Source organism: Bactrocera neohumeralis, chromosome 6, assembly GCF_024586455.1.
Source record: "Bactrocera neohumeralis isolate Rockhampton chromosome 6, APGP_CSIRO_Bneo_wtdbg2-racon-allhic-juicebox.fasta_v2, whole genome shotgun sequence".
Classification (NCBI taxonomy): Eukaryota; Metazoa; Arthropoda; class Insecta; order Diptera; family Tephritidae; genus Bactrocera; species Bactrocera neohumeralis.
Genome location: NC_065923.1, coordinates 16,998,712 through 17,025,683, shown reverse-complemented (window position 1 = coordinate 17,025,683; position 26,972 = coordinate 16,998,712). Strand labels below are relative to the sequence as shown.

Sequence of the window (26,972 nt, the reverse complement as noted above, 5' to 3'; positions counted from 1 at the left end):
TCAACACGTTCTCGAACCTCTGTGAATAATTTTTACCAATCAAAATCACTTGCTCACGACAAACAATTATCACCGAAGACCTTTTCCAACATTCTAAACATTTCAGCGCCAGAGATTTAATGCCGCATACAAAATTTCACTCATCGTAAAAATCGCCGAATGCACTTCATGTACTTCAGAAAGACAAGCATATACTAAACACTAATGACAATTTTGATGTGACATTTGGCACTGATATCAGTGGCAGTCATACCAACCTGGAAAATAAATATTTCGACGAAAGAGTTTTCGGTTGAAATTAAAATTAAAAAGTCTTACTATTTTTTGCCCACAATATACTTTATAGGATTTTCGACGTTTTCTTTTGTGTTTTGCAAACTTCCTAGAAGACTTAATATACCCTGTTCAGACGATGTTTGATAAGAAATAAACTTAGAGAAACTCTGCTCAGCTATTGTATGCGAGAAATACAGCTCTCTGTTATATTTTCCAGTTCTCGAAACTGATATAATTCACCGAGAAAAGTGCTACTATAACACAATTGAGGTTATAAAACAAGGATCGCGGAAGGAACTAAATCCAAAATCTTTCTCTATTCCACTTGAAATATTTTTTTAATACTCCAGAGGAAATTTGATGAGGTGGTACTTAATAGTAAACAAAAAAAATTGTGATCTTTAAGATCTAAGATGCCTTACTTTTTAAGTGTTTTCCCCTAATTAATAAAGATATATTTCTTATTTAACATAAATTATCATAAATCCCAAAATATAAATATGAAGCAAGATATATTTTATATAGCGTATCTTTTTTAATAAGCATCTATTATTTACTTTTATATCAATTTCCTAGACTATGTAGTCTCTTAAACAAGCATTGAAAAGATATGAAAAGAAATAATGTCTTCTATATAAAAATAGGCAGTGTTCAATTACATCACCAATCACCAATCAGCAAATATTCAAATCATCTTCGTTTCGCACAACCTTCCTTATAAGGCAGAATAGTACTTGAGCAGACAAATCCGCATCATTATTTTTTTAGTAGGGTTATTCGAAACAGGTTAATCATAAAATTAATAACACATTACTTTTATGGCAAGAATGAAATGTTTTCAAAGAAATTTTCGATTACGGAAGCGGTACCATTAGCAGTGAACTGTTAATAAAAATAATGGAGAGTAGTCAACCAAACCAAACAAAACCGAAATTTTTGCAAAATAGGCATGAGCACCATACATGAGTATGTACATAGATATGATAGTTATTTAAATCATGGCTGTGTTGATTCATCGATATAAAAATTATTCATTTGCTCTACTACATAGACGTTATTGGCGTCAGAAATATATGTGTACAATGTGTATTCCAAAGTAAACAGGACTTAAAAAAAACAGAACAAATGATTTTTTCGGCAAAATCAATTTATTTTATTCAAAATAGTCTTCTTCTGCTTCAATACAGCTTTTTGCACGGTCCAAAAGCATGTCGAACGAGTGTTTTAGCTCGTTGGCCGGTATGGCCGCCAGTATGTCGGTGCAAGCCTTTTGAATGGCCTCTACGTCTGCATAACGCTTTCCTTTCATGAGCAAATGCATTTTTCCGAAAAGGAAGAAGTCGCACGGTGCCATATCAGGTAAATACGGGGAGTGGTTAATGGTTAAAATGTGATTTTTGGTCAAATAATTGTCCTTCGAATGTTGGATTCTGAGCAATTTTTGGTTGTCAGTCCATTTGTGCGGAACAAATCGTGCACACACCTTCCGTAAGCCCAAATGTTTTGGAGATATTCAATTCTATTTCCATGAATTTCAATGATCATTTCGATGGAATTTCCGGTGATCACGGATTTTAACTGGCCCACGTGTTGACCGTCATTTATGTCCTCACGACCACTTTGAAAACGTTGAAATCACTCGTGCGCTCTGCTACGGGATAGGCAATCATCGCCATAAACTTGTTTCATCAGTTGAAACGTTTCGGCAAAAGTTCTAGCAATTTTAAAACAAAATTTAATGTGGGCTCTTTGTTCGAAGCTCATTTTCGCAACGATAACACAAACATACTGACACTTAAAAGGCAATAACTTTACTTCCAATCGAGTAAATGTCAAGAAAATCTCACTAGGCAATCGATAAAGAAAGCAGATTCTAACGCACCAGTCGACATATAGATGGCGCTGCTAGGGGGCGCTAGATTCAAAGAGTCCTGTTTACTTTGGAACGCACCTTGTATGCATGTATGTATACTTTGTAGATTACAAGCTGGTTTGAAAACGGTTTGTTTAAAAACTTTAAGCGGTCGGTTCTGAACAATATGTTCGGAGATTGTACGCGTGGCTTTGGTTTGAACAATAGTCCAACCACATTTCGTGAAGATGTCTTGTCAAATAAAAAAGTTGTCCATAAACTTAATTTTGATTGTTCAGTTTGTATGGCAGCTTGGGATTACCTAGATGGCAGTTCGACTCTGCGGAAATTTGCTATTTTAAAAATGTTTAAATACAAGATATATTAATTTTTTACTTCTTGTTCATATTTCACTGTTTATTTTAATACCTCGTAGAAAATTAAATGAATTTTTGAAACCTTTAATATTTTTTTTGGAAAAAGTTCCTTCACAATGTTGTCGGATGCCAGCTGTTTAAATTTGTGTAGAAGTAAAAATCAAAGCACTTTCTCTTCCATTATCCAACCTTTACAAGGCAAATATTGAAGTCATACTGGCAATAATACTTTCGGCGAACCAAAAGACATAGCCGGAACTGATGAAGCGCTTTGTCGATTTATGAGCATCTTATGATCAATTACATTAGGATCCAACTCTTAATCTAAACTAACCCAACGTTCCGCAAAATCAACGATGTTTAAATTTGACATTTATATTATGTATAAATGAAAAAAAATACTGACAAAATCGCTTGGAGAAAAATTAAAAATATTACTTAAAATACTAATTCTAAGCTTTTCAGGGAAAAAAAGCTCTAAAGCACACTATAACGCTGCATTTGAACCACCCTGTATTGCATGCGATAACAAAAGATCTTGCCAAATTCCAAATTTTTCTTAACATCTTCAAAAAGGCATCAGCTTAAATCAAGCCGGCCAATCCCTCATTTGTATTATAGACCCGGCAGTGTTTCACACCTTTCTACCAAAGAAATACTATATACTATGTATACTGTTATGCATAACCGTTTACTCGCAAAGCTGCCTCGAAAATGCAAATTTAACATTGTAGCTTTTGCAGTGTTTATATTTACCAGTACATGTGTATGTGTGCATATTTTTACTCTCTCGTTCACACTATAAAATCGCCATGAAGGGAATGTGCTGAAGGTATGAATTTCAATTCATTAGCCACTTCGCCGCAGCGGAGTGACGATGATTCATAAAAGTTTACTGATAAAAACACGAAATTGATTGCGAATGTCCAGTTTCTATTTGGTCAGCACAAAGCATTTGTTATGGTGACAAATAAACAAAAGTCTCAAGTCATATATACCATACATATTTACATACATATATGGGAACATACAAAAATAGTTAAATTTGATTTAAAAAATGGCTTTTGACTTTGATTGTCAGTAGCGCGTTTTTGTTTTTATTTAAGCTAGATTTAATCGCAGACAATTTTTGATTTTTGCTTTTTTTCTGTTTATAAAGCTTTGCAAGTGAAATATTGACAACTGCGAAATCGCATGACACATTTTATTTGCTGACATATTGTTACTTTTGCTTGCCCTATAATGTTTGCACAGTTGTTGTATGTTTACTGGATAGTTATATCGATATACATATGTATGTCTAGTAAGTATAGATAATATTTAGTATAATATATGAACGTATGCTCATATGTATGTACAAATGTCCATATATACAATATTTATTGATTTAATAACACTGATATGTGTTTTTCTACAATAATTTTATCTTTGCGAACGCTCAACAATGTTTATTGTTTTGTAATGCGATCGACATGGGAAGTGTTCGATAAATATTTCTCAAGAAAACGTAATCAATTTATGGGATAATATTTTTTCTGCGAAAATATACTACTGCAACATCGGCTCTTAAACACAAAAGATTCATAGCAGAGATAAACTAACGGGTTTTTCAATAAGAGCGCAATCAACGATTTTAGATATCAATGAAATTCTTTATTCCTGTCAAAGTAAATTTGGAGCCATTATGTATGCTTGCAAAAGTCCATTTTCAAGTTTTTGCTCAGCCCAATTCACGAATATACCACGATTCTGGTGCTCAGTCGGCTTCAGTTCTTGCGTCAATTTGATTGTACGAATGTAGGCCAAAATCCACAACAACGTCACAGAGATGCCCAACGCTAGAGAATGTTGTGTGAGACTGATTTGGGTTTTCCTAAATTGATGCGCAAGCGGCAGCAATATTCTCGAACTAAGGGCACTTCTTTGTCTCACTGGTACGGGAACATTTGGAACTATGCCTGTGGATTCAAATTTTTCCACTAGACGCTCAATTGTTACTCTGACAGGATGATTATGACGTCATATATTCGACGTAGCGCTCTTAAAGTTGACGCCACTGAATTCTAATTTCGGTTGAATATTTTAATAATTGTGGCTCATTGTTGGATCGTATATCGTTCCCATGTCAAAACAAGAAAAAACGTTAACTTCGGCTGCACCGAAGCTAATATACCCTTCACAGATGCATTTGTAATAGTAACTATGTCTTCAGTTTGTATGGAAGCTATATGCTATAGTTAACCGATCTGAACAATTTCTTCGGAGATTACCTTGCTGCCTTAGAAAATAATCTATACCAAATTTGGTGAAGATACATTGTCAAATGTGAAAGTTTTCCATACAAGAACTTGATTCCGATCGTTCAGTTTATATGGCAGCTATATGCTATAGTGGTCCGATATCGGCCGTTCCGACAAATGAGCAGCTTCTTGCAGAGAAGATGACGTTTGCAAAATTTCGAAAGGATATCTTAAAAACTGAGGGACTAGTTCGTATATATACAGACGGACGGACAGACAGACAGACGGACATAGTTAAATCGACTCAGCTCAACATACTGATCATTTATATATATACTTTATAGAGTCTCCGACGCTTCTTTCTGGGTGTTACAAACATCGTGACAAACTTAATATACCCTGTTCAGGGTATAAAAATATAGCGTCATTTGCTGTCCCTATCAATTTGTAGCGTCCCTATTGAAAAACTCGTTATTATTGAAGTCTCAAGTTTATAAAATTAGAAAGCGTCAACTTGTTCTTCTTTTCCACCATCTCTTATGAAACTTGAAATTCTGTTTTTTATTTGGTTAGTGTACCTGGAGTCACCGTGGTTCGTTGAGGCCTTCTTGAATAACATGATTTCGAAGACTTTCCTATTAGCCGCCATTTTATAAATGTCAATATAATTTTTTTGTATACTTTCAATTACATTTCCAACAAAGCTTAAAGGAGAGAAATCTTATTCCATTTTTGGCAGCTGTTTGCTTAGGACGCGAAAAAATTTTCTGGCGTTTTTATCATGGAAACAAAAATATAACAATGATTTCGTTTGAAAATTTGTATTTCTAATAGAGTCATGGCCACGGAATCGCTGGACATTTTGCAAAAGTATTTTGGGTAGCCCACTTTATACCGAACAAAAGTATTTGAGGGACACAAAATATTCAGTAAAGGTTGAGGAGTCATCGAAAACTTGTCTCAGCGAGTCGTCCATTCACCTTTGTTGATGACAATAACATTGAAAGAGTTAAAGAAGCAGTGCTTGGGAGTTTTCGTATTGGCATCAGAGAGATAACAGAGGATCTTAACATCTCTTCAGCATGTACTCAACATATTTTAGTTAGTGTTTCGGTTTTGAAGCATGCCAATGCTAGACTCGTGCGAAAATTCTTGAATCTTTTACAAAAACGACGTCGAGTAGAGGACTCAAAAGTGATATTTGACAACATAACTTGCCCTATATTTAGCAAGCGCATCATTAGTGGTGACGAGACGTGGGTTTATGAATATGACAACGAAACGATTCAACAATCTAGCGAATGGTGCGCCAAAACTGAGTTGAAAACGAAAAAGCATATATTACGAAGCTATTTGTTGTAAACAACCCGATTTGTAGGCAGAAAATGCATGGTTTTTTCATCACGATAATAGACCGTCTTTTAGCATTATTGAGACTAACTTTATGGGCAAACACGAAATCTCAGTCAACGTTCAGCCAGATTTGGCTCCCTCGGATTGTTTTCTGTTTTTAGTATGAAAAATCTGTTTGGGATTGGATTGAATTAATATTATATACAAGCTGTATATAAAAATAGCGCTAAAATGATGTTTTTGATAATTTGAAAAAGGATTTAATTTAACTTTTAAAATTATAAAAGTTAAACTAAATCATTTTTTTTCTATTATCAAAAATAAAAGACTTATGTAAGTGCTGATAGTACAAAAAAATTAAAAAACTTCCTCAGCTAATTTCTTATTGAAATAGAAAAATCGATATTTAAATTTTGGTTAGAAAGTGGTTATATTGGGTAGTCGAAAAAGTCTTTTCGTATTTTGTCAATAGATGTCATTGCAGTCGTATATCTCCAGTGCTACTAATCACATTGTGTCATACTATTATAATAGGTTGCCAAAAAAGTCTTGCGGTATTTTCGCAAGTTGGCGCTGAAAGCGCGTACTTAGTTCTAGTTTTATTCGTCGCATCGGGTCATGCTATACCTTTTTGGAAAGCTCATTTCACGCGCCAACACGTGTTTGTTTGTATTTTGTCAAACATGGAGCAAAATAAAGAGTCATATTTTGCTAGTCGTGAAAAGCAAAAATATCGCCAATAAAAGTGCAGTTTATGGACCCGATACTGGAAAGTTTCCATATCCACCGCACAACGATGGTTTCAACGTTTTCGTTCTGGTGTGTCATACTATTATAATAGTAAACCATTATATAATGTTGGGTCAAAAGATCATCAAAAATTCATTTTTTCAATAAAAAAAAATTCAATAAAAATACCGCAAAACTTTTTTGATAAACCATTATATAATGTTGGAAAGGTGAGATTTTGAGCTTCATTTAACAAAAAAAATTAAATTTGGGGAAGTTGAAAAAAAGTTACAGCTGTTCAAAAATGAGTGAAAATAATGAAGAAATCGCAATATTTTGAAATTTTTGTATAGAAAAGGGAAGAATGCCACGCAAGCCATCAATGAAATTTGTGAAGTTTAATTTTTTTTAACTGATGGAAAAATGTCTATGGCAAAAAGTGGCTGACCAAAATGGTACATACATATTTGTTTATTTATTTATTATTATAAATATAAAAAATAAGTAAAAATTTTATTAGCTATACGAAAAGACTTTTTCGACTAACCGATATATCCGAATCGCCTAATTAAGTATAATTACAAAGGCATCTAAGCAACTCTAAAAACCATTTTGTATGACTAATTTGTCAAGAGGAAAGTTCAAAGTTTTTATTTCGCATATTTATGTACATAAGTATATGAAGCTGTGTGTATATTTGTGAGTACTTTGTAAGTATGGTGCTCCAAGAATTTTAAATGCACATAAAAGGGAAGTAACCAGCTCGCACTCAATCGCAGCGAAAAAATAACTGCATACAACAGTAACTATGTATGAATGTATGTATGTATGTATGTATGTAAGTAGGAGTATGTATGCGCACAACAAGCCCTTTTTATCACTGCTGCCGCACTCGACTCGACAGTGAAGTGAAGTTGACGGTGGAGTACGTAAATTGGGTTGAATTAATTGACAACATGGCACAACCGCAGCCAATGTGGACCCGCTGTCAGTGGCGACCCAAAAGCCTCAGCGCGAGTTATTTATGCGCGCATGTGTGTGTGTGAAGTAGGCACACACCACACAGATTCATACCCACACATGATTGGACGTTTAGTTGGCAAGCAAAGTAACTGCCTAGTTGGCTGGCCTGGCTGATTGACGCTTTGACTGCTTGATTACTCGCTGCATTGCATTTCATATAATTTAATATTTTTTTCGTTTTCGTTTTTATTATCTGTTCTATAACTTCAATTCATTTTGCCTGCTTGTTTATGAATTGCTTGCAATTGCTGTGTGTCGCTTTGTTGGTTTTGTTGCTGCGTCGAATGCGCGCGCTTTATTTGCTTATGATTATTTGCTCAATGATATGTGAATATGCACAAACATATCTGTTTGTATGTATGTATGTATGCATGCTAAGTACGGAACATAAATAAATGTATATATGTATAAATGTGTGTTTGTGTATGTGTGCGTTTCGCCTACGAGCTGGCGGCATGCAACAAGTTGAAGTTAAAGTTCATTGGCTTTTGCACTGACAGCCTACAACAACAACAGACAGACAGACAAGCAAGATATATCTCTTTATGAATTTGTTTATGGAACTTATCGTGCATTTATACACACACACACACACACATGCCTGTGGTTCTGTGCATTTTTGTCGATATTTGCATTTTGCAATATCCGCGCGTTCAAAGTGCTAAGCCGCGATTTGCTGGCGTGGCTTAACCGTCAGAATAACAAAATAAAAGTCAAAGAGGGGAAAGCGCACAAATGCAAACAACGACTCATACATATTTACATAAATATTTGCAAATCATGCGGCAACGCACATCGAAAATGCAAAGTGGAAAATTAATTGCACAAAGGCGCCAGCCAACTTTGTCTGTATATGGGCGTATGGAGAGCGCTAAATGACTTGCTAAAAATTATAAACTCGCAGGAATAAAATTGGATGGCGCCATTGACGTCTAAATTGGACAATTGAGTCGTCCACACCTCCGATTGATGCTAAATTTTATTGGCGGGTGTCTTGATTTTATTCTTTAGGCTACTCGCTGGCACTTCGAAAATATCCTTCAGGTTTGAAGCTCGTTCTGAAAACCCTTTGTTTTTTTTTATAGTGTACTATTTATTAAACAAGTGGTTTGGTTATGTTAAAAAGCCGATTCGGTGACCCAAGCCAAAAAGCATCGTTAGCTCTTAGAAATTTTAGTTAAGCAACCAATGCCCCAATCGCAATTATCCGTGGTATTGTGAATGGGCTCGTTGAGTTCTAGTCTTACATTCAATCCAAATATCTGTGGTATGGACAACAGCATCGCAGTGACTACTCGTGATGACTTTCTCTCTGCTCATATACCGACCAGGGATATGTATGAAGATGAGAAGTCGCTGAAAAAGAGGCACAGTGAGCTTTTCCAAAGACGGCTCGGAGCTAGGTGGGAAGATTGAAGGTTGAGTTTTCTGTAAGGAGCTTATCGTCAAGCTTGCACCGCTTTAGTGTTTTCAGGCAAAAGTGGCTGTTATTAAGGTAGCAGGAGACGTAGTGCTTCGAAGCACAGCCGCTTTCAGGCAGGTAAGTATTCACTACGACAGCAGAGTGGCAATACCAGCGCGCAGGATGCAAGATGTCAAATACATATGTATGTACATATGTATGAATGAAGGTGAAGCGAAGACATCCAAGCACTTTCTCCTTCACTGTGCCGCCTTTGCAAGTTTGAGGTGGAAACATCTCGAAAAGCTGACCTTCGACGAACCATAAAACATAGCTTAAACAAGAGTTAAAGCGCTATGTCGATTTATAAGGGTCTTATGATATATATTATAGGAGTGTTAGGTACCATAAAGGACCGCAGCATTAGCTGTTCAAGTAAGATTTCTGTTACCTCGACCTCTTAACCTAACTAAATTAACTTAACCTGACTAGCTAACCAACTTAGTGAATATCTGCCTAAGAGATGACAGTACTTGAATATTGTTATACTTTATTGAAAAAAAGTTGTATAAATGGTCCCGTGGGTAACTTTTTTCAAAAAACAATTAAGAATTCCATATCATCGGCGGATTTGAACTTTGAAAGAAATTAAATTCTAACAAAAACTGGATATTAATTAAATTTTTTTTTCATCAAAATTTCAATAACTTTTTAAAGCCAGTTTCCAGTTTTTCTCAAATGAGAAGAGATAACAAGTATTCTATATGCCGCTGCTATTAATAAAAAAAAAATATATTTGGCAACCACGCACATTTAAATGCAAGCGTCTTCCTAAATTTAGGTCAGCACTTTAATTGGCATATTTGTATATTTAGTACATATATAGCGATATATGCCACGACTGTATTGATAATATGTACAATGCAATGCATTACTTACAAATTCAGCTATAACTCGAGCAAAATATCAAACCACCCTAATGCAAGTATAAGTTTTTATAGCGGTACATAGGAGTGCCTTCAATTAAGAATATTTTCTTCAAAATTCGCTTTTCTTGCACTAAATATATATGTATATACACATATGTATACCTATGTACATGTTATTTATATAAAAATGTTTTCCGCTCAATTTGTTATTATTTATGATGCTATTAGCTCATAGCGTACACACTTTAAATAAATTAATTTGCGTCAATTGAAGAAATATGAAAGATAATTTTGAATTGAGTGCACTCAAACACAAGCCAACACTCAGAGACAAACTATACATACATATGTACTTATATAGAAGTGGGAAAGTGTGCGTGACTATCTAGAAGAGTGATTTCTTAGAAAAGTAAAAATATAGAACAGTTAAAATCTATCAAAGCACTGCATTTCTCTGCAATCTATTTAATGAGCCTTAAAATTGAGCGAACAGCGTCTTGACGAAAAGTTCAATAGAATAAGAGAGCGTTAAAAAGAAAAGAACGAGATCGAATTTTGGGAAGATAAAACATTCCATTTCATATTCACATTAGAAGTAAGATAAGCTGTCAATATACATATGTATGTATATATGTATATACAAGTATTCAGGCGATGTTGTTGTCTAAAGTACATAAATCTAGGCACCTTCTCCTTCGTTGTCCAGATTTCGCCAAACTATAGTTAAAGCACCTGAGTTGCCAAGCCTTTTACGAATCCATCGAATTGATTGGAATTGATATTAGCCGCCACAATAAATTTGTGACAGGTTCTATGCATTTTTTTCAAAATGCGACGGCCTTTTGATCCATACCTAGGAGTTCTGGGCATAACACCCACATTCATGGATAGCAACACGTTCTATCTGTCCATGTGGAATTTTTCGTGACCTCGCGACTTTACAACAGCTCAATTATATCGCCGTCTCTTAACCAAATGGACACTGATTATTCGTGATCCCAGAGTAATGGCAACAAAATGGAATGAACTGCTGAACGAGTGCTTAGATTAAAAACTTATTAGGGACTTGCATAAAGATAAATTATTGCTTTTATCTTGCCAGTAGTCCTTATAACTACAGTTTCGCTGCTGGAATCGCATGACACGTGGTTTTTCTCTGTAATTGTTTCACGAATGCAAAATGCTGATCGATAAATGATCTATCGACGAGAGATGACTTAAGAGAACTACTGGCCTGCACTTTGAGGTTAGCTTAGCAACTAAAACTAAGCACACATCATTCCGAAATTGTTTATAGTTTACAGAAAGCCAGTATTAGTATTGTAACTATTTTATTTTTAAAGATTTATAATTTATTTTATTTTTTTCAAATTCCTAAAAACCACTTTATTTAGATTGGCGCATTGGGGTGGCCCTTAAAGTAGAAATTTATAAGCTTTCTGATATATTTTATGATACACCTTCTACCTTACCAATATCAAATACCGGATTAACCCATAGGGATGATATGATTTCTAAGTGTTATTTCGGTTATTTTTAGTATGTCATGATTGCAACCGTATAAAATTGTTCTAACTCAAGAACTGAAGACCTTGGATCACCATAAACGGCATGAATTTGCTGATTAAGCTTTGGAACAAATTGAAAATGATAACGTGCTTTTTAAGAAAATTATCTTCTCCGTTGAGGCTCACTTTCATCTGAGTGGTGCGCTAAATAAACAAAACTGTCGATTTTGGTGCGAAGAAAATTCACAAATTATTCAAGACAACCATTACATTCACTTAAATTTACTGTTTGGTGTTGTTTTTGGTCTAGTGGAATCATCTGTCCGTACTTCTTTTCAAAATGAAGCTGGTGACACCGTTACTGTCAATTGAGTGCGGTATATATCCATGATAACAAACTTTTATGACCGCATTTGAAAGTAGTTGACCTTGACAACATCTTGATCCAACTAGACAAGGCCACGTGCCACACAGCACGTACAAGAACCGAATTATTGTGAGGAAGGTTTGGAGATTCGATTATTTCAAGAAATTGTGACATTGAATGGCCACCAAGAAACTGTGATTTGACACCATTAGACTACTTCTTGTGTGGTTATTTGAAATCATTTGTTTTTAGCAATTAACCAGACTCTTTTCAAGAAATCAATATTGAACTATATGAAATACGACTTGATTTAGTGGAAAAAGTACTCAAAAATTGGGTTCCTCGAATTCGTTCATACAAAAGAAGTCGGGGAGGCTATTTGAATCATTTTATATTCAAAACTTAATTGTATCGATTGTACTTCAAGTTAAATAAAAAATATTTTAATTTCCTTAAGGTAGGTTAGTCTGGTAAGCCAATAAGCCACGCATAGACCAGTGTTGGTTTTTACGATACCAGATGAAGTTCAGTGGCTAGGTGCGAGAGCAGTAGTCATCCTACGCTTGATACGAATTTTAACAGATTCTGGGGCTTCACTATCGAAACCTCCTCCAGTGTATCATACCGTGGGGACCCCAGATGCTTACAGCGTAGTCTTGCCAATGAAGAACAAGTCCTCAAAAGATGCTCTATTGTTTCCCTCGTGCCCTGCTCTAGACATTACTTGCAGTCTTTTCGATGTGTCAGCCCCATATACATATGTATACCTCGGGCGTGTGCCGCCACAAGACAGTGACCAGTTAGTATTCCCTAGACTTGAATTTCCTTAACAATTAGTGTTTTTCTTTTTTTGTTTAAAAAGAAATCATATCACTCTTATTGGAAACCCTGTATTTTTCTCAATCACAACTTCAACTTTCGCCAATAACATTTGCTCTAAAACTAATAATTTCATGAGTAAAAGTATGAAATTAAAAATTTTAATATTTTTTTTAACAAAAATATCTGTTTTCGGAAAATTAATCTCGCCCTAACACTAACTTTTCGTATTACAAAATTAAAAATGTTTGTAAAAAAAATGAAAAAACAATTATTTCAATAACAAATTTCCAAAAAAAAAAATTTTTTTTTTAAATTTCAATAATAAAATTTCCAAAAAAAAAAAACTTAAAAAAAAATCAGTTACAAATTTTCAATAAATAAATAAATAAAAAAATGTTTACTAACAAATTTTAAAAAAGATATACATATATATATATGTATATGTACACATGTATATAAAAAAAATCTTAAATAAAAAATTTGCCAAAAGAAAAACAAAAAAAAATTCAATAACAAAAAAAAAAAAAAAAAAAAAAAATAAAAAATAAAAAAAAAAATAAAAAAAAAATAAATAAATAAAAAAATAATAAATAAAAAAATTTTAATAACAAATTTTCAAAAAATAAATACTTAAATAAAAAAATCTTAAATAACAAATTGGCAGAAAAAATAAACTAAATTAAAACCACTTAGTAATGTTGCTAAAAATAGCAAAAGCAAAGTTCGTTTTATTTTTCAATTATTTACACTTCATACATTTGTTAATACTTAAAAAAATTAATATATACAATCGTTAACGTTATACATACAGGTGTATTAGTCGTTCGTGAGATACTGGCATTAAAGTTTCGTTTAAAATAAAATATATAAATACATACATACATACATACGTACGTGTGTACGTGTGTACAAAACTAGCAATAAAGAGGCGTCACAACTGCAATGTAATCTACGCCATTCCATCTACATATGTATATGTAAGGATGTACATATGTATTTTAATAGATAGTTCAGCTATTTGCATAATTCATATAAATATTACATAATAAGTACAGCTCATACTCAAACATTTACAACAAATACAATTTTAATAAGCATATTTATTTAAATTCAGCGGCAATTGCACAAATGCAGCGCCGCTTAGCGTGGCTTACACGAGGGTAAACGAGGCTAAAGTAAAAGTAATGACAAGGCATTAGATGGACTACAGTTTAATGCTTTAAGTTGACAGATAATTATACTTAGATAAGACTTGAGACAAGCAAAAGACTTGCTTCCTGCATTTATTGGCTTACTAGTCAAGTAGTTACTAGTAAATAACTGCTCAATTGCTGTTGTTGGATTTTTTATTTTTTTCTTTTTTGTTTTTGTTTTTACTTTGTGATTTTAAATTATTTGTGCAGTGATTGAAGTCAATATGTAAATATGTATGTAGTTTCTAATAAGTCATATACACATACATACATACATACACTGCAACTTGTAACTGTAATCATTTAAATAGTCGTGTAACTGCAGTGTGAGCAATAAAAACTACAATTTATGCGCGTACAAAGCGTTACACAATAATAAAGTCATAAAAATTAATTGGATATTCACAGTTTTGTTTCCTACTGGACGCTGCACACACTACACTACAACAACAACAACTAAGCGCTTTGCATAGAAAAATATTAAAGAAGAAAATCATTTTTTTTATTTATTTTTTCCTTTGAAACTTCTTTTCATTTTCGAATTCCGCAAACTTGGCGCTGACTTGTGACTGACGTGCGCTTTGGCCGCGCTGACTCATCGCTGGCACAGCTGCAGCTGCAGCTGTCGCCGGAGCGCTTGTCAGCCGGGCGCGCGCTGGCAACACACATAACTCAAACTATGCAAGTATGTGTGAAGCGGCAGCTTTTGCTGTTTTTTATACATTTTTATTTTTGTTGTTGTTGTTGCTGAGGCGTTGCTTGCATGGCACTTTGACATTTCACTGCGACGCGACTACTAAACGCTGGCTGTCAACTTTTACAACGCTATATAACTTAAGGCTAATGCACATACGGTTTATATTACAGTAAACTACGCATACATACACACACAAATGCATGCGCGCGCGCAGAAAGCTAGCACATGCTAACTAAAAGTACACACCCATCCTTGATTGCATAAACTACTTCACAGCCCCAACCACACGAAATATACTTCAATACGGCACACATATACGCACACATTTACACATACAAGTATGCATATGGTGAACGCGCCAACTGTTGCGCGCTGGCACTTGCACTAGCGCTTGCGCCGCGTTCAAGTCTTGTTCAGCACTGACAGAAAGTTCTCCACGCGCGCCTCATCCATGGCTGCGTTGCTGCTCTCCTCATTCAACAGATCGCTGATTGAGTAAGCGGAGAGCGGACGCGACAGGCGACGCTGCGACAGTATGTCATCGATGGAGGTGACGGGCGACAGTGACTTGCAGCCGGCATAGATGAAATTCTCAGTTTTCTCCGCGTTGCGCGCGATGGCGGCGAAAATGTCCTCCAAACTGGATTTCATACTCAGTTGCGGACGGAAGAGCACCGGCGATGAGGCGAGCGGCGAGGCGGATAGTGGCGGTGAGTCGGAGGGTGGTGACGAGGCGACTGGCGAGGCGGTCGATGGCGTTGTCGATGTGCCGGCGCCGTTGTAGTGCAGCGCGGTGGGCGCATCGGCGCGGCGTTTTGTGCGTCGCGGCGGTGAGTCGCGCCAGCAATTCTGTTCTTCATCCGTGTTTGTCTCTTGCAACAAACTCAGCGAATTCTCCAGTTGCTCCTGTGAGAGGAGCTGCGACAGGCGCGATGCATTCAGCGTTGACTTTGGCGTTGGTGGCGATGCATGCGTGACGTCTTCAATGGCGCTGGTGGGTTCATCCAGCGATTGTATGGTTGGTGTGACGCGGTTGATTTTCTTGCCCAACAGCGCGGGTGACACCGTCACCGTTGGCACATTCTCGAACATTTTCGCAATTTGATTGACATGCGTGTTGGTTTGTATGGACGCCGGTTCTACTTGTCTTTTAATGTGATTGACTGTCGGCGTCGCGTCCTGTTTACTGCCGTAGTATGCTTCGGTGTTGGTGGTGCCCGCCGTGCTGTGTCGTTTCGGGTAGACGCGTGTTACGGCTTTGCGTGGCTTCGGCTTGGGCAGCGCTTCGCCCATTGTGTGACAGCAGATGTCGGGCGCATAGCAGCGATGGTATTTGTGACGATTGGCTTCGTAGTCGGCGTCGGCGAAAGTTTTGATGCGGCGCAGCGATTTCGGTATGAGCGTGAGGAAGACAAAGCTGTAGAAGAGGTAGGGGAAGTAGGCCCAAAAGGTCTCCAGGTAGGCGAGGTAATCAATATCCATTGCTAATTACTGTGTGTATGTCCGTTGGATACAAGTTGGTTTCGATTTTTGAAGTGTTTTCAAGTCTTTTGATTCGGTAAGAAATGGTTTCTTAGTATTAAGGTTTTGTTTTTGTTTTTATCACAAGCGCTTTTTATGTAAATCACAAAGTCTCAGTTCTTCTGCACTGTTCTTTATTCACATTTAGTATTTCTTATACGTCTTTAATACTGAAATAAAATTTTTGAAATTATTTTTTGGTTTTATGTTGTTGCTGTTGTTAATCACTTAAACTGTTCGATTGTCCACACTGGCAAACGAGAAACGAATTGCTTGTACACCAGTGTTTTGTTGTTGTTGTTGTTGTTTTTATTATTTTTTTATTTATATATTTTTTTATTTTATTTTTAATTTATTTATTTTTTTATATATTTTTTTGATGGTGTGTTAGGAGACTGTATAATGATTTATATAATATTAATTGATATATTATTAATTTTTTTTTAATTTGATTTATTATATATTTAAATTTATTTATTCATCGAGCTTATTTAGCTTTCACTTTATTAGATCTTTTATTATTCTCTTATTCTTCTACAATTTTGTATCTTCGTTTTTTTATCTTGTTCTTCGAAATTAACAATCCAAGTGTATCAGATCATTCGTTAATCGATAATCACTCTCCTGAATACTGAGCTCATACATAATACTTGTATTATGATCCCCGCCTTAATGTTAGCTTGAAACAAAGACCCTAAATTTTATTGACCGGTGAGTGTTAGGTTAGCTTAGGTTGGATAGTTGATCTTCTAAGATGGCATGAGATCACACTTAGACTGCTAAATACTGTCCTGTGTGAATCCAGATAAGAATTCCTGTTGTTGCATATTAACCCTCGACAAAGCGCCTTGAATCTAACACACTTTCTTACAATTTTCTATACTATATATCATTTTACTATTATTTACTCTATTCTTCTATTTTTGGTATTTCACTTGAATGTCTAACGATGATCGAAGGTAAGTATTTTAGTCTTGTTTTGGCAAAGGCGCGACATTCTAGAAAGAAGTCTTTAGGTGTTTTTATATAATTTTTTTCAAGCAACTTATGCAATTAGTTTTAAATCTTAGTACATGAATCTCGAGCGGGCTTTCGTGTCTAGTTTGAACACCTATAAATATTGAAAGAACTCTCCTGAGCGCGAAACCTATTACTATTTACCTTGGGCCAGAAGGATGAGTTGAAAAATTTGTTCTTAAATATGAATATTATAATTTTATGCGCAACCTCGATGACATTTCCTCAGAAGTAGGAAGACATATATTCTAAATTCCTCTTTGTCTACACCTTAAAGAAATTGAAAAGCATTGATCTTGTCTGTAGATAAAATATGAAGTGATCAAAGTATGTCAGAGAAGCATAAGCATACAAAACGAGCGCAGAGAGATATAGTTGTAGCGGCAGAATTCTTCCCAGTTGACGGTCTTTGGGCGGGGAAAAGTCCGAGTCCGTTCCGGTTACGCAGACCCGACAGTCTTGGAGACGGAATGCAGAGAAATAACTATTTCACTTATATGTCTGTTTCCATGGCTGTAGTGTCTAAGTAATCGAAACGTACTGAATTTACAGGTATATCCGGTCAAGAATTGTCGATTTGAAAGCAAGCTTAAAAATTATTTGGGGCACTTTTTTGAGAGATTCAACAATTTTATGTTATCTATTCATTTAATTTTTTCTTAATTTTTTAATTTTTTAATTTTTTTATAGTTGTTTAAGGTTGATATTAAATATATTTATTAAATTATTTATTATATATCTATTATATAGCGTTTCAGTCGATTTATTATTGTTATTTTTTTCGTTTCATTTTAATTTTTTTAATTATTTTATTTTCTTCCATTAATTTTTTTTATTTATTTTATTTTTTGATATTAAATTTTTTTATCGTTGTTTATTGTTGCTATCAGTTTGTCTTCCGTTACTTGCAACCATATACATCTGTATGTACATATATAATAATAATCTTTTTCACAATAATTGCACATTTGTAAACACATACATTTATTTATTCCTTTGTTCACCTGTATCTCTTATCGATATTATGCGTTTTGGGCGATATTAATACTTCTATTGAATATAAAATCGCTTTGTGCAATATTGAGGCAAAAAAAATATTATATATGTATAGTCAACTAATTTAGTTTTATAGCTTATTTTATTGTTATTATTATTGTCATTGAGCATGAAGCAATTTGATTTTGATTCATAACCCATTGATTTGCTCATATCCGGCCGCTTGTATATATGTATGTACGTGAATTAGTCCCTCAGTTTTTGAAATATCTATCTGAAATTTCGTTAACGTTCTTTTCTCCCTAAAGTGCTGCTCATTTGCCGGTATCGCCGATATTGAAGCACTATAGCATATAGCTGCCATATAAACTGAACGATCGGAATCAAGTTCTTGTATGGAAAACTTTTTTATTTGACAATATATCTTCACCAAATTTGTCATGAATTATTTTCCAAGACAATGCTACAATATCCAAAGAAATAGTTTGGATCGGACCACTATAGCATATAGCTGCCATACAAATTGACTGATTGAAATTAAGTTTTAGTCTATTTTTTAAGGGTATTACAGCTTAAATGCAACCGAAGTTAACGTTTTTGCTTGTTGTAATTATTTAATTTAATTATAATTTTAATTGTTAATTAATTAACAATTTATTTTTTTTTATAATTGCATTACTTTTTATTTTATTACGATTTTTTTTACTTTATTTTATTGAAATTTACTATGTTTTTTCAAAATTACATTTTAGTATTAGTATTTTTTCTTTTATTTGATGTTATTAATTTTTATTGGTTTTTTTATTTGATTTATTGCTTTTTATATAATGTTCTATATACATATTTTTTTTTTAGAATTTGGAATATAATAGCTATTCTCACTGTAGTTCAACTATTTCTGTTATAATATTAAATTTTTCATCTAATTTACTTAATGTCGTACTAAGAGATTGTAAATAAATAAATTATTTTAAAAAATCTGTTTTTATTATGTTTGCAATATTGTTTAATTAATTTTCTTGTCAACTCATTTTCTTTTGAAATACATAATTATTGTTTCTAATCAGCTAATCGCAACACTTGTCTAAGTATAGTGATATCAACTTTTAATATAAACAATGTCAAAGTATTACAAATATATTATTTTTATTATTGTGATACGTAGTGAATGCGATAATATTAAACACATATATAAATAGATTTCTTAATTTTTTTTTTAATTATTTGTGGCAAATTTTCGTGATTTTTGATTTTTAAGCATTCAATTTTTATTATAAAGAGAATTTTATATTGGCTAACTATTATATTTTATAAGGTTTTTGTTTTTATATATTTTGCTTTGTATATATGATATATTTATTTAGTTATATATTTATATAAATATTTTTTTTTTTATTTTTTAAAAGGAAATATACAATTCTTTTTTAATTTGTTCTTAATTTTTTATACTTTTTTCTAAAAAATATTTTGCATTATTTTTACTAACAATAAATATATTTAAGCAAAGTAGATATTTAAACATATATTTTTTTATTTATGTATATAAAGGAAAAATACAAATTTTTTATGAACATTTTTTTCTCATTAATATCTCAAAAACTACAAATTTTTCATAAAATTTTTTTCCCTTATTTTTTTTTAAATTTTTTTAGAAAAGTTTATAGTAAGTTTTTAGTATTTTTTGAGTCGCTTTTTTTAATTTTTATTTTTGAAAATTTTATAATTAATTTTTCATTTCGAAAATAACTAAATTTTTTAATATTTTATATCTGCTCTTATTTTTATATTTTACTAAACATTTTAATTAATTTTTTTAATATATTATATTATTTAATTTAATTTTTTTTAGTATGTTATATTATTTATATTTTTATTTTTCATATTATATAATTTTTTGTTTAATTATTGCACTCGCTTTAAAACTCGCTAACGGTAATTCCAATAGTAAATATTCTTGTGAGCTACCTAAGCACCCTATGCACCTTCCTCAGCATCAAATGCACTACTGAACGGTACCAAACATTTTTCGCCGTTATGCATGGATCTTGTCAATTCTAGTTCTACCGGCAAAATGATGCACAAATGTAACTAAGCCATATGTGTGTGTACGTGTGTGTGACATAAAAATAGTAAGGAAAAAATCTAAACTCATAAATCAAATTCAAAATGCCTCCAAGTGTCGCACAAATATCATATGTATGTAGGTATGTATGAAAATAGATTTGCCAACAGCCGCCAGCCGCTTCTTCAGCGGGCCACCCACGCGATATCCGATTGCAAGCGGCAAATTCGCACAAATTTGAAATAAAAATATAATAATTTTGCAGCTGCACTACTTTGTGTAAATATATTTATTATTAGAGTGGTAAAAATAATGCAAAATATTTTTGAAAAAAAAAAAAAAATAAAAAAAACTATAAAAAAACAATTATAAAAAAAAAAATTATAAAAAAAAAATATTTTTAATTTTAAAATTTCATTAAAAAAATATCAACAAAAAATTTGTATATTTTATTTTAATATTTTTTTGCCTGTTCAATATTGCCCGAGCGCTTTTAATATTTTTGTTTATTTTTTATTTGTTTTATTTTTGTAATTTTTACACTCAAAACTATTTTATTACATTTCTAGTAGTTCCTGTCTTCACTTTGTTGAGATCAATTGCACAGTCAATGCTTTGCAGTATCTATGAATTTATTCCTTTTACTATTTCCAAAAAAAAAAAAATAAAAATAATTTTTGTGCTTCGTATGAAACGCGTTCTGCCGTCGCGTTCTACGGTCGTTATGTCTCGAAATATCTGCGTTAACTGAAATCTCTTTGCAGCCGCACAGTTTGCCGTTGCTCCGAACCTTGCGAGGAAGAAGCTACGGTACAACGCTCGCAATGCGGAACCGATAACTAGGCAAGTACAAGTACTATTTGCAAACACACACACACACACTCATACACATATTTGGCGAGGCGAGAACAAAAGGTGACAACACTCGACCCCCCAAAAGCTACTGCCAGCGCTGCCGTGAGTTACTGTTTGATATTTGGCGCGCTCTCGCCAAATTTGCGCCCAACTGTGAGAGGCGTGAGATCAATGCAGACGTGGTGTGAGCAATACTAGCACTGTTAGCCTAGCAGCGTTCTCAATTAAGTGAGATCGCTCCACTTTTGGAGCACGGTGCTCATTTGCTCTGCATGCCGCTCCAAGAGTGGGATTTTGTGTGTGCTTTATTTTATTTTATTTTGTTGTTTTTGCATATGTCTAATTTGTTTTCAAAATTTGTATTGTTTATTGTTGTATTTTTTTTTGCGCTTTTGTTAGTTTTTCAAATGCCGGAACAGAAGCTGGCAAGTGCACGGCGAAGCTTTACTCAGCGGCTGGCTACACTTGGCTGCCTAAAGGTCTCATATACATACAAACATTTTGAAAGAAAATTAAGTTCTATAATGTCAGCGGTTAGCGAAAAATCTGAGCAATTCATTTAGTTTTTATTTTTACTTTAATTTGTAGTTGTTTTTGCTTTTATTCATGCCGTTGGTCGTCTTTAGCGGCGGAGCTGTCGCGGCCAACAGCGTGTAGCGGACTTTTATTATTGTTTGTTGTAATTTCTAGTTGTCGCTTGACGTATTTTTACATATTTACGTACATACTAATACATATGTACATAGCTATGTATTCGAAGTTGAAACGGCTGCGCTGTTGGACAGCTGTTTTTAGTGGGCAGCGCATCTAATTTCGTGTGCGAGAATCATGCAAATAAGGCTGGCAAATATTTGTCCCCAACTCGTACATACATACATATGTGTGTATGCATGTATGTACATATGTATGTATGTGCTCGAATAATTATTGGCATATTCTCAGGTATAATTTGAACACACTTTTTTGTGCATGAAAATATTTTATAAATTGGTCTGAGTTTGACATTCTGAAAAATCGCCCGAGAGGCAAGTGCTTCTTAGACAAGTTGACGCATATACTTATAATATACATACTTAAAAAAATTGCTGAAGGTTACATAAATTTTATGGGGCATGAATTTTTGTTACAAATAATTTTTGGTTTGGTGATTTACGATTTGCTTGTGCTTGGCCCACTTTTTGACAAGCGGCATAAATAATGGACACTTGCCCTTTTAATATAATAATTATATCTTGAACGGGGTTCCTCAGTTTTTGAGATATTGATTCGAAATTTTGCTTAAGCCCTTTTCTTCCTAAGAAGTTGTTCCTTTGTTGGAACCCTCGATATCCGACCACTATATCATATAGCTGTCATATAATGCTCGATCTTTATCAAGCCCATAATGGAAAATTTGTTTATTTGGCAAGATATCATCACGAAAATTGGCATAGATTATTATCTCAGTTATAATACTCCAAAATTATATGAAAAAATCTGGAATGCGGATGTGAAAAGACCAAGTTTTAAGACCAGTGTATACTCTTGTAGTACCCCCAAAGGTGATTTAGTGACCCATGCCCAGAGCATACTGAAATTATGGAGGGAACACTTCTCCAACCTGCAGAATGTCAGTGAAATCATAACACCAGGAGATGGTGAACCTGCTTCCCTATCCGATGACGATGAAGCGGACGTTCCATTGCCAGGAAAAAGTTTGAATAGCAATCTGAAAGAAATCGTCTAAAGAATAACTAAGCGGCGGGGCCAAAGGATTGCCGTCCGAGCTATTCAAATAAGGCAGCGAAGAACTGTTAAGGACATACATCAGCTTCTTTGTAGAATATGGTCGAACGAAAGCATGCCCGCGATTGGAATTTAAGTGAGCTCTGCCCAATCCACAAAAAGGGAGATCACACAATCTGCGCCAACTACCGTGGGAATAAGCCGCCTCAACATCACATATAACGTTGTATCGAGCGTATTGTGTGAAGGATTAAAGCCCACCGTCAACAAACTGATTGGATCTTATCAGTGTGGCTTTAGACCTGGAAAATCAACAACTGACCAGATATTCACCATGCGCCAAATCATGGAAAAGACCTGTGAAAAGAGGAAACACAACAGCTCTTCGTCGATTTCAAAACTACTTTTGACAGCACAAAAAGAAGCTGCCTTTATGGCGCCCGCGAAACTCATAAAGCTTGTAAGCTGACGTGGAGCAATACCGAAAGCTCCGTCAGGATTGGGAAAGACCACTTCGAGTCGTTCAATACCAAACGAGGTTTTACATAGACAAAGCGACTCTCTATCGTGCGACTTCTTCAATCTACTTCTGGAAAAAATAATTCGAGCTGCAGATCTGAATAGAGAAGGTGTACAGCCTTCGAAATTTGATGTAACAGTTAAAAAACTCCTTTTCAAAAATTATTTTGAAAACACTTTAAACTCTAGAAAGCACAATAGTTCATGTGCAAACACCCTGTTCTGGTCTATTTGTGGCAACTACATCATCAACATTGTAATTTCTCTGCTTTAACAGCACTTTCTAGCCTTGTGACAAAGGCGCGCTAAAAATACCTGCAACAACAAATACCACACGTTGGCAAGCGTGTGCGTATAATTTCGTGCCTCAAAACACTTTCCGAAATTTATAGAAACTTTTCAGCGAACACTTTGCGGTATTTCCTACAGTATCGAACTGCCAAGCCATGACACACAGTTGTTGCTGCTAATTCATTTAAATTATTGTCATGATTTTGGCGGCTTTCCCGCCGCGCAACGCGCACTGCCTGCCTGTCATCAACAAAACAAAAACAAGACGGCGGCCGATCTTGGCACCTTTGCCTTCGAAGTGGCCCACCGGTGGCAGCTATTTGACAACTGCGTGCATTCAAAGTGTTTTTATTTATTTTTATTATCTGCGTCATTTTTATTTAATTGCTTTAAGTAAAGCAATTATGTGTTTGTTGTTGCTGGCAATTTGCAAGCGTGTTTACCTTATTTTTAATGTACACATTTGCATACAAAGTTTATTTGCTTCGAGATTAAGGCATATAAAATGGGTCGCTGTGGACTTGGACCGCATTTTTATGCACATATTTATACATACATATACCTATACATATACATATATGTACATAAGTAAAGTGTAATTATTTATATGCCAGGTTAAGCACAAAAGTCAAGTAAGTTGACTTAGTCAGATAAATATCTAGTACGCATAATACCTTTATGGCATTGAGCACCGTTGAGTGAGGTATAAATTTATTACCAACAAAAATTTTTGGTTTCATACTCAAGATATATTTTTATGCAAATGAAAGATGATTCTTCATACAAAATTGTATTGTACCATTTTTCAAAGGCCTGCCTCCTTCTTACAAAAATTTACTTTAAAGGGCCAAAACAAAGTATAGAATTTAACTCAATTCAAAGCAGCTTGTGACGTAGATAATTTAAGTGGGATGAGCGCTTGCTTTCTGTATGCCTTTGATTATGCTAAGTCTATGGTATTTATCGCAATTGCCTATTCGACTCACCTTGTTCCTAGAATCTGATATATAGATATTAATTGAGGTTTGCACCGCGATCTAAGGTCTATTGTGCCCACCTCATACACATATAGATGGGCAAGGGAGAATACAGGTATGTATATGAACTCTTCGCTCTAGTGAAAGAGGTAGAGCAGTTTTAGTATGTTTACGAAACAAAAACATCAAGATGTCTATGGGTTTTGGATCAATCAAAAACATGAAAATGTCTACTGCTCTTGGATAGATCATTAGATTATTTTTTATACTTTAATTTATGATTTTAATTTATAAAGTTGACCAGTGTTTTGGTTTTTAATATTTGAAAGGAGTTTCTATTAGAATAACTAATAATCTTTTCTATTGATTTTATTGAAGATTTCACAAGTTTTGAGCTCAATATGATCTCCAAAAGTGGCGGTTGAAATAAACTGGCCATTTGGTTGACGAGAGATTGCCTTTTTCTTGTAGAAAGCTTATAGCGTAGAGTTTTTGGTTCTTGTGAAATGGAAAAGTCTGTGTTTTGTGATATTTTTTGAAGAGGAATTTTTTTGTAATATGTATACATTTAAATAAAAATAATGTATATTTATAGAATTTAATGTATTTTAATAGACGACGATTCATTTTGAAAAATTTTGGATTTCTCGATCTATAAGTGAACCTCCGAAAAAGGGTGGTTGGCGGTGACCAAGATTTTTCTGTCTAAAATTATTTCAAATCCAGATAGATATAGAATAATACAGATAATGATCGAAGCAGGACTAGTCAAAAGTTTGATTTTTGACGAAATGGCGGCTTTTCGAAAAAGTTGTTTTTAGTCTAATAATTTAAGCTTTCTGAGCAATCATAGTAATTATTTTTAGTACCATCAGAAAGAAGAGATTTTAGCAAGTATAAGGCCTACTCACATTTAAAAAAAATCTGATATTTTGACTTGAGATTTGTTGATTAAAAATTAAGGTTTTTATCGATTTTAAGCCAATATAAGTAGAAAAATAAATATTTTAAATAAAAAAAATTAAGTTGTAATTTTTTTATTGAAAATTAGGGTGTTTTCCGACATTATGTCAATATAAGTATGAAAAATAATTATTTTAAATTTGAAAAAAAAACAAAAACACTGTGCTTTAGACATAAGAAGGTAAGTTTATACCAGACTTCGTGAAAGACAAACATTTTTTGTATTAAACCTCAAAAGCTGGCTTATGTGATTTTTTCATATTAATTTTGAGGTTATGTGCAAAGTTCAGTAACAAAAGTTATAGATTTTCTCATAACCAACAACAACATTGTCAGATAACTTTTTCTATACAACTAGTAGTTTTGTCGGAAACCGAGATAAAACGCTTTCAACGCTGAAAATTCAAGCACACCCACCTCCCCTTACTTTTTTCGCTCGTAAATTATTTTCCATTAATGTTTTTTTAATTTTCTTTCCGATGGATTTCAATCTAATACGAATATCTTTATTTTTTACAATTTTCGAAGGCTTCGGCACTGGTCTACAAATATTTTATTTTTTATTATTATAATTTATTAATTTTTTTTTAATATTCTCTTTCATTTTTTTAAATTTAAGTTATATAAGTTATCCAAATTTTTTTTATAAATATTTTAATTTACTTGTTTTATTTTTAGTATTTAATTTATAGCCATAAATGAATAATTTTTATGTCTTATCTGATTTAAGTTTACAATAAATTTTTGCATTTTTAAGAAAATTTACTTTTGATTTTATATTTTTGCTTCTATCTTAATTAATTTAAATTTATTATTTTTTTATTTTTTCATTTGTTTATATTTTTATTAACTGTTTTTTCTGTAATTTTTTTTTTACTTTTGATTTTATATTATATTTTAGTATTTTTATTCAATTAATTTTTTTTTATTTTCTTCCATTTGTTATATTTTGTAATACAATTTCACATAACTGTTTTTTCTGTAATTTTTTATGAAATTTTACTTTTGATTTTATATTTACATTTTTTTTTGTATCACAATTAATTTTAATTTAATTAATTAATTTTTTTTTAATTTTTTTCGCATTTGTTTAATTTTTATATAACAATTTCACATTATTATTTTTAATTTTTTTTTTAATTTTCTGTCATTTTTATATGAAATTGTACTTTTATGATTTTATATTTCTGTTTTTGTTTTTATCCTAATTAATTTTAATTTAATTTATTCATTTTTATTCCAATTTTTTAAAAACTCTTGTTCATATTATTTTCTTCA

General features: G+C 33.3%; 2 protein-coding genes across 18 annotated transcripts in view; both read right to left on the bottom strand.

Annotated features, from left to right (window-relative positions):
• The window catches only part of LOC126763630 (supervillin), a 473,985-nt gene that overhangs the window by 13,406 nt on the left and 433,607 nt on the right, over nt 1–26,972 (bottom strand). The window lies entirely within an intron of this gene.
• Nucleotides 13,572–21,154, bottom strand: LOC126763647 (uncharacterized). 3 transcript variants are annotated; one of them, XM_050481356.1, is made up of 2 exons: nt 20,926–21,154; nt 13,572–16,459 (listed from the first exon to the last, which is right to left on the bottom strand). In XM_050481356.1, exon 2 carries the CDS (start codon nt 16,248–16,250, stop codon nt 15,171–15,173), a length of 1,080 nt encoding a protein of 359 aa, XP_050337313.1. In that variant the 5' UTR covers nt 16,251–16,459; nt 20,926–21,154; the 3' UTR covers nt 13,572–15,170. The 3 variants fall into 3 exon arrangements, with proteins under 3 accessions (XP_050337313.1, XP_050337315.1, XP_050337314.1); XM_050481358.1 differs by lacking the exon at nt 20,926–21,154 and adding an exon at nt 20,268–20,375; XM_050481357.1 differs by lacking the exon at nt 20,926–21,154 and adding an exon at nt 18,289–18,374.

Coding starts and splice junctions, on each gene's coding strand:
- LOC126763647 (XM_050481356.1), bottom strand. CDS start 16,250: ATGGATATTGATTACCTCGCCTACCTGGAGACCTTTTGGGCCTACTTC.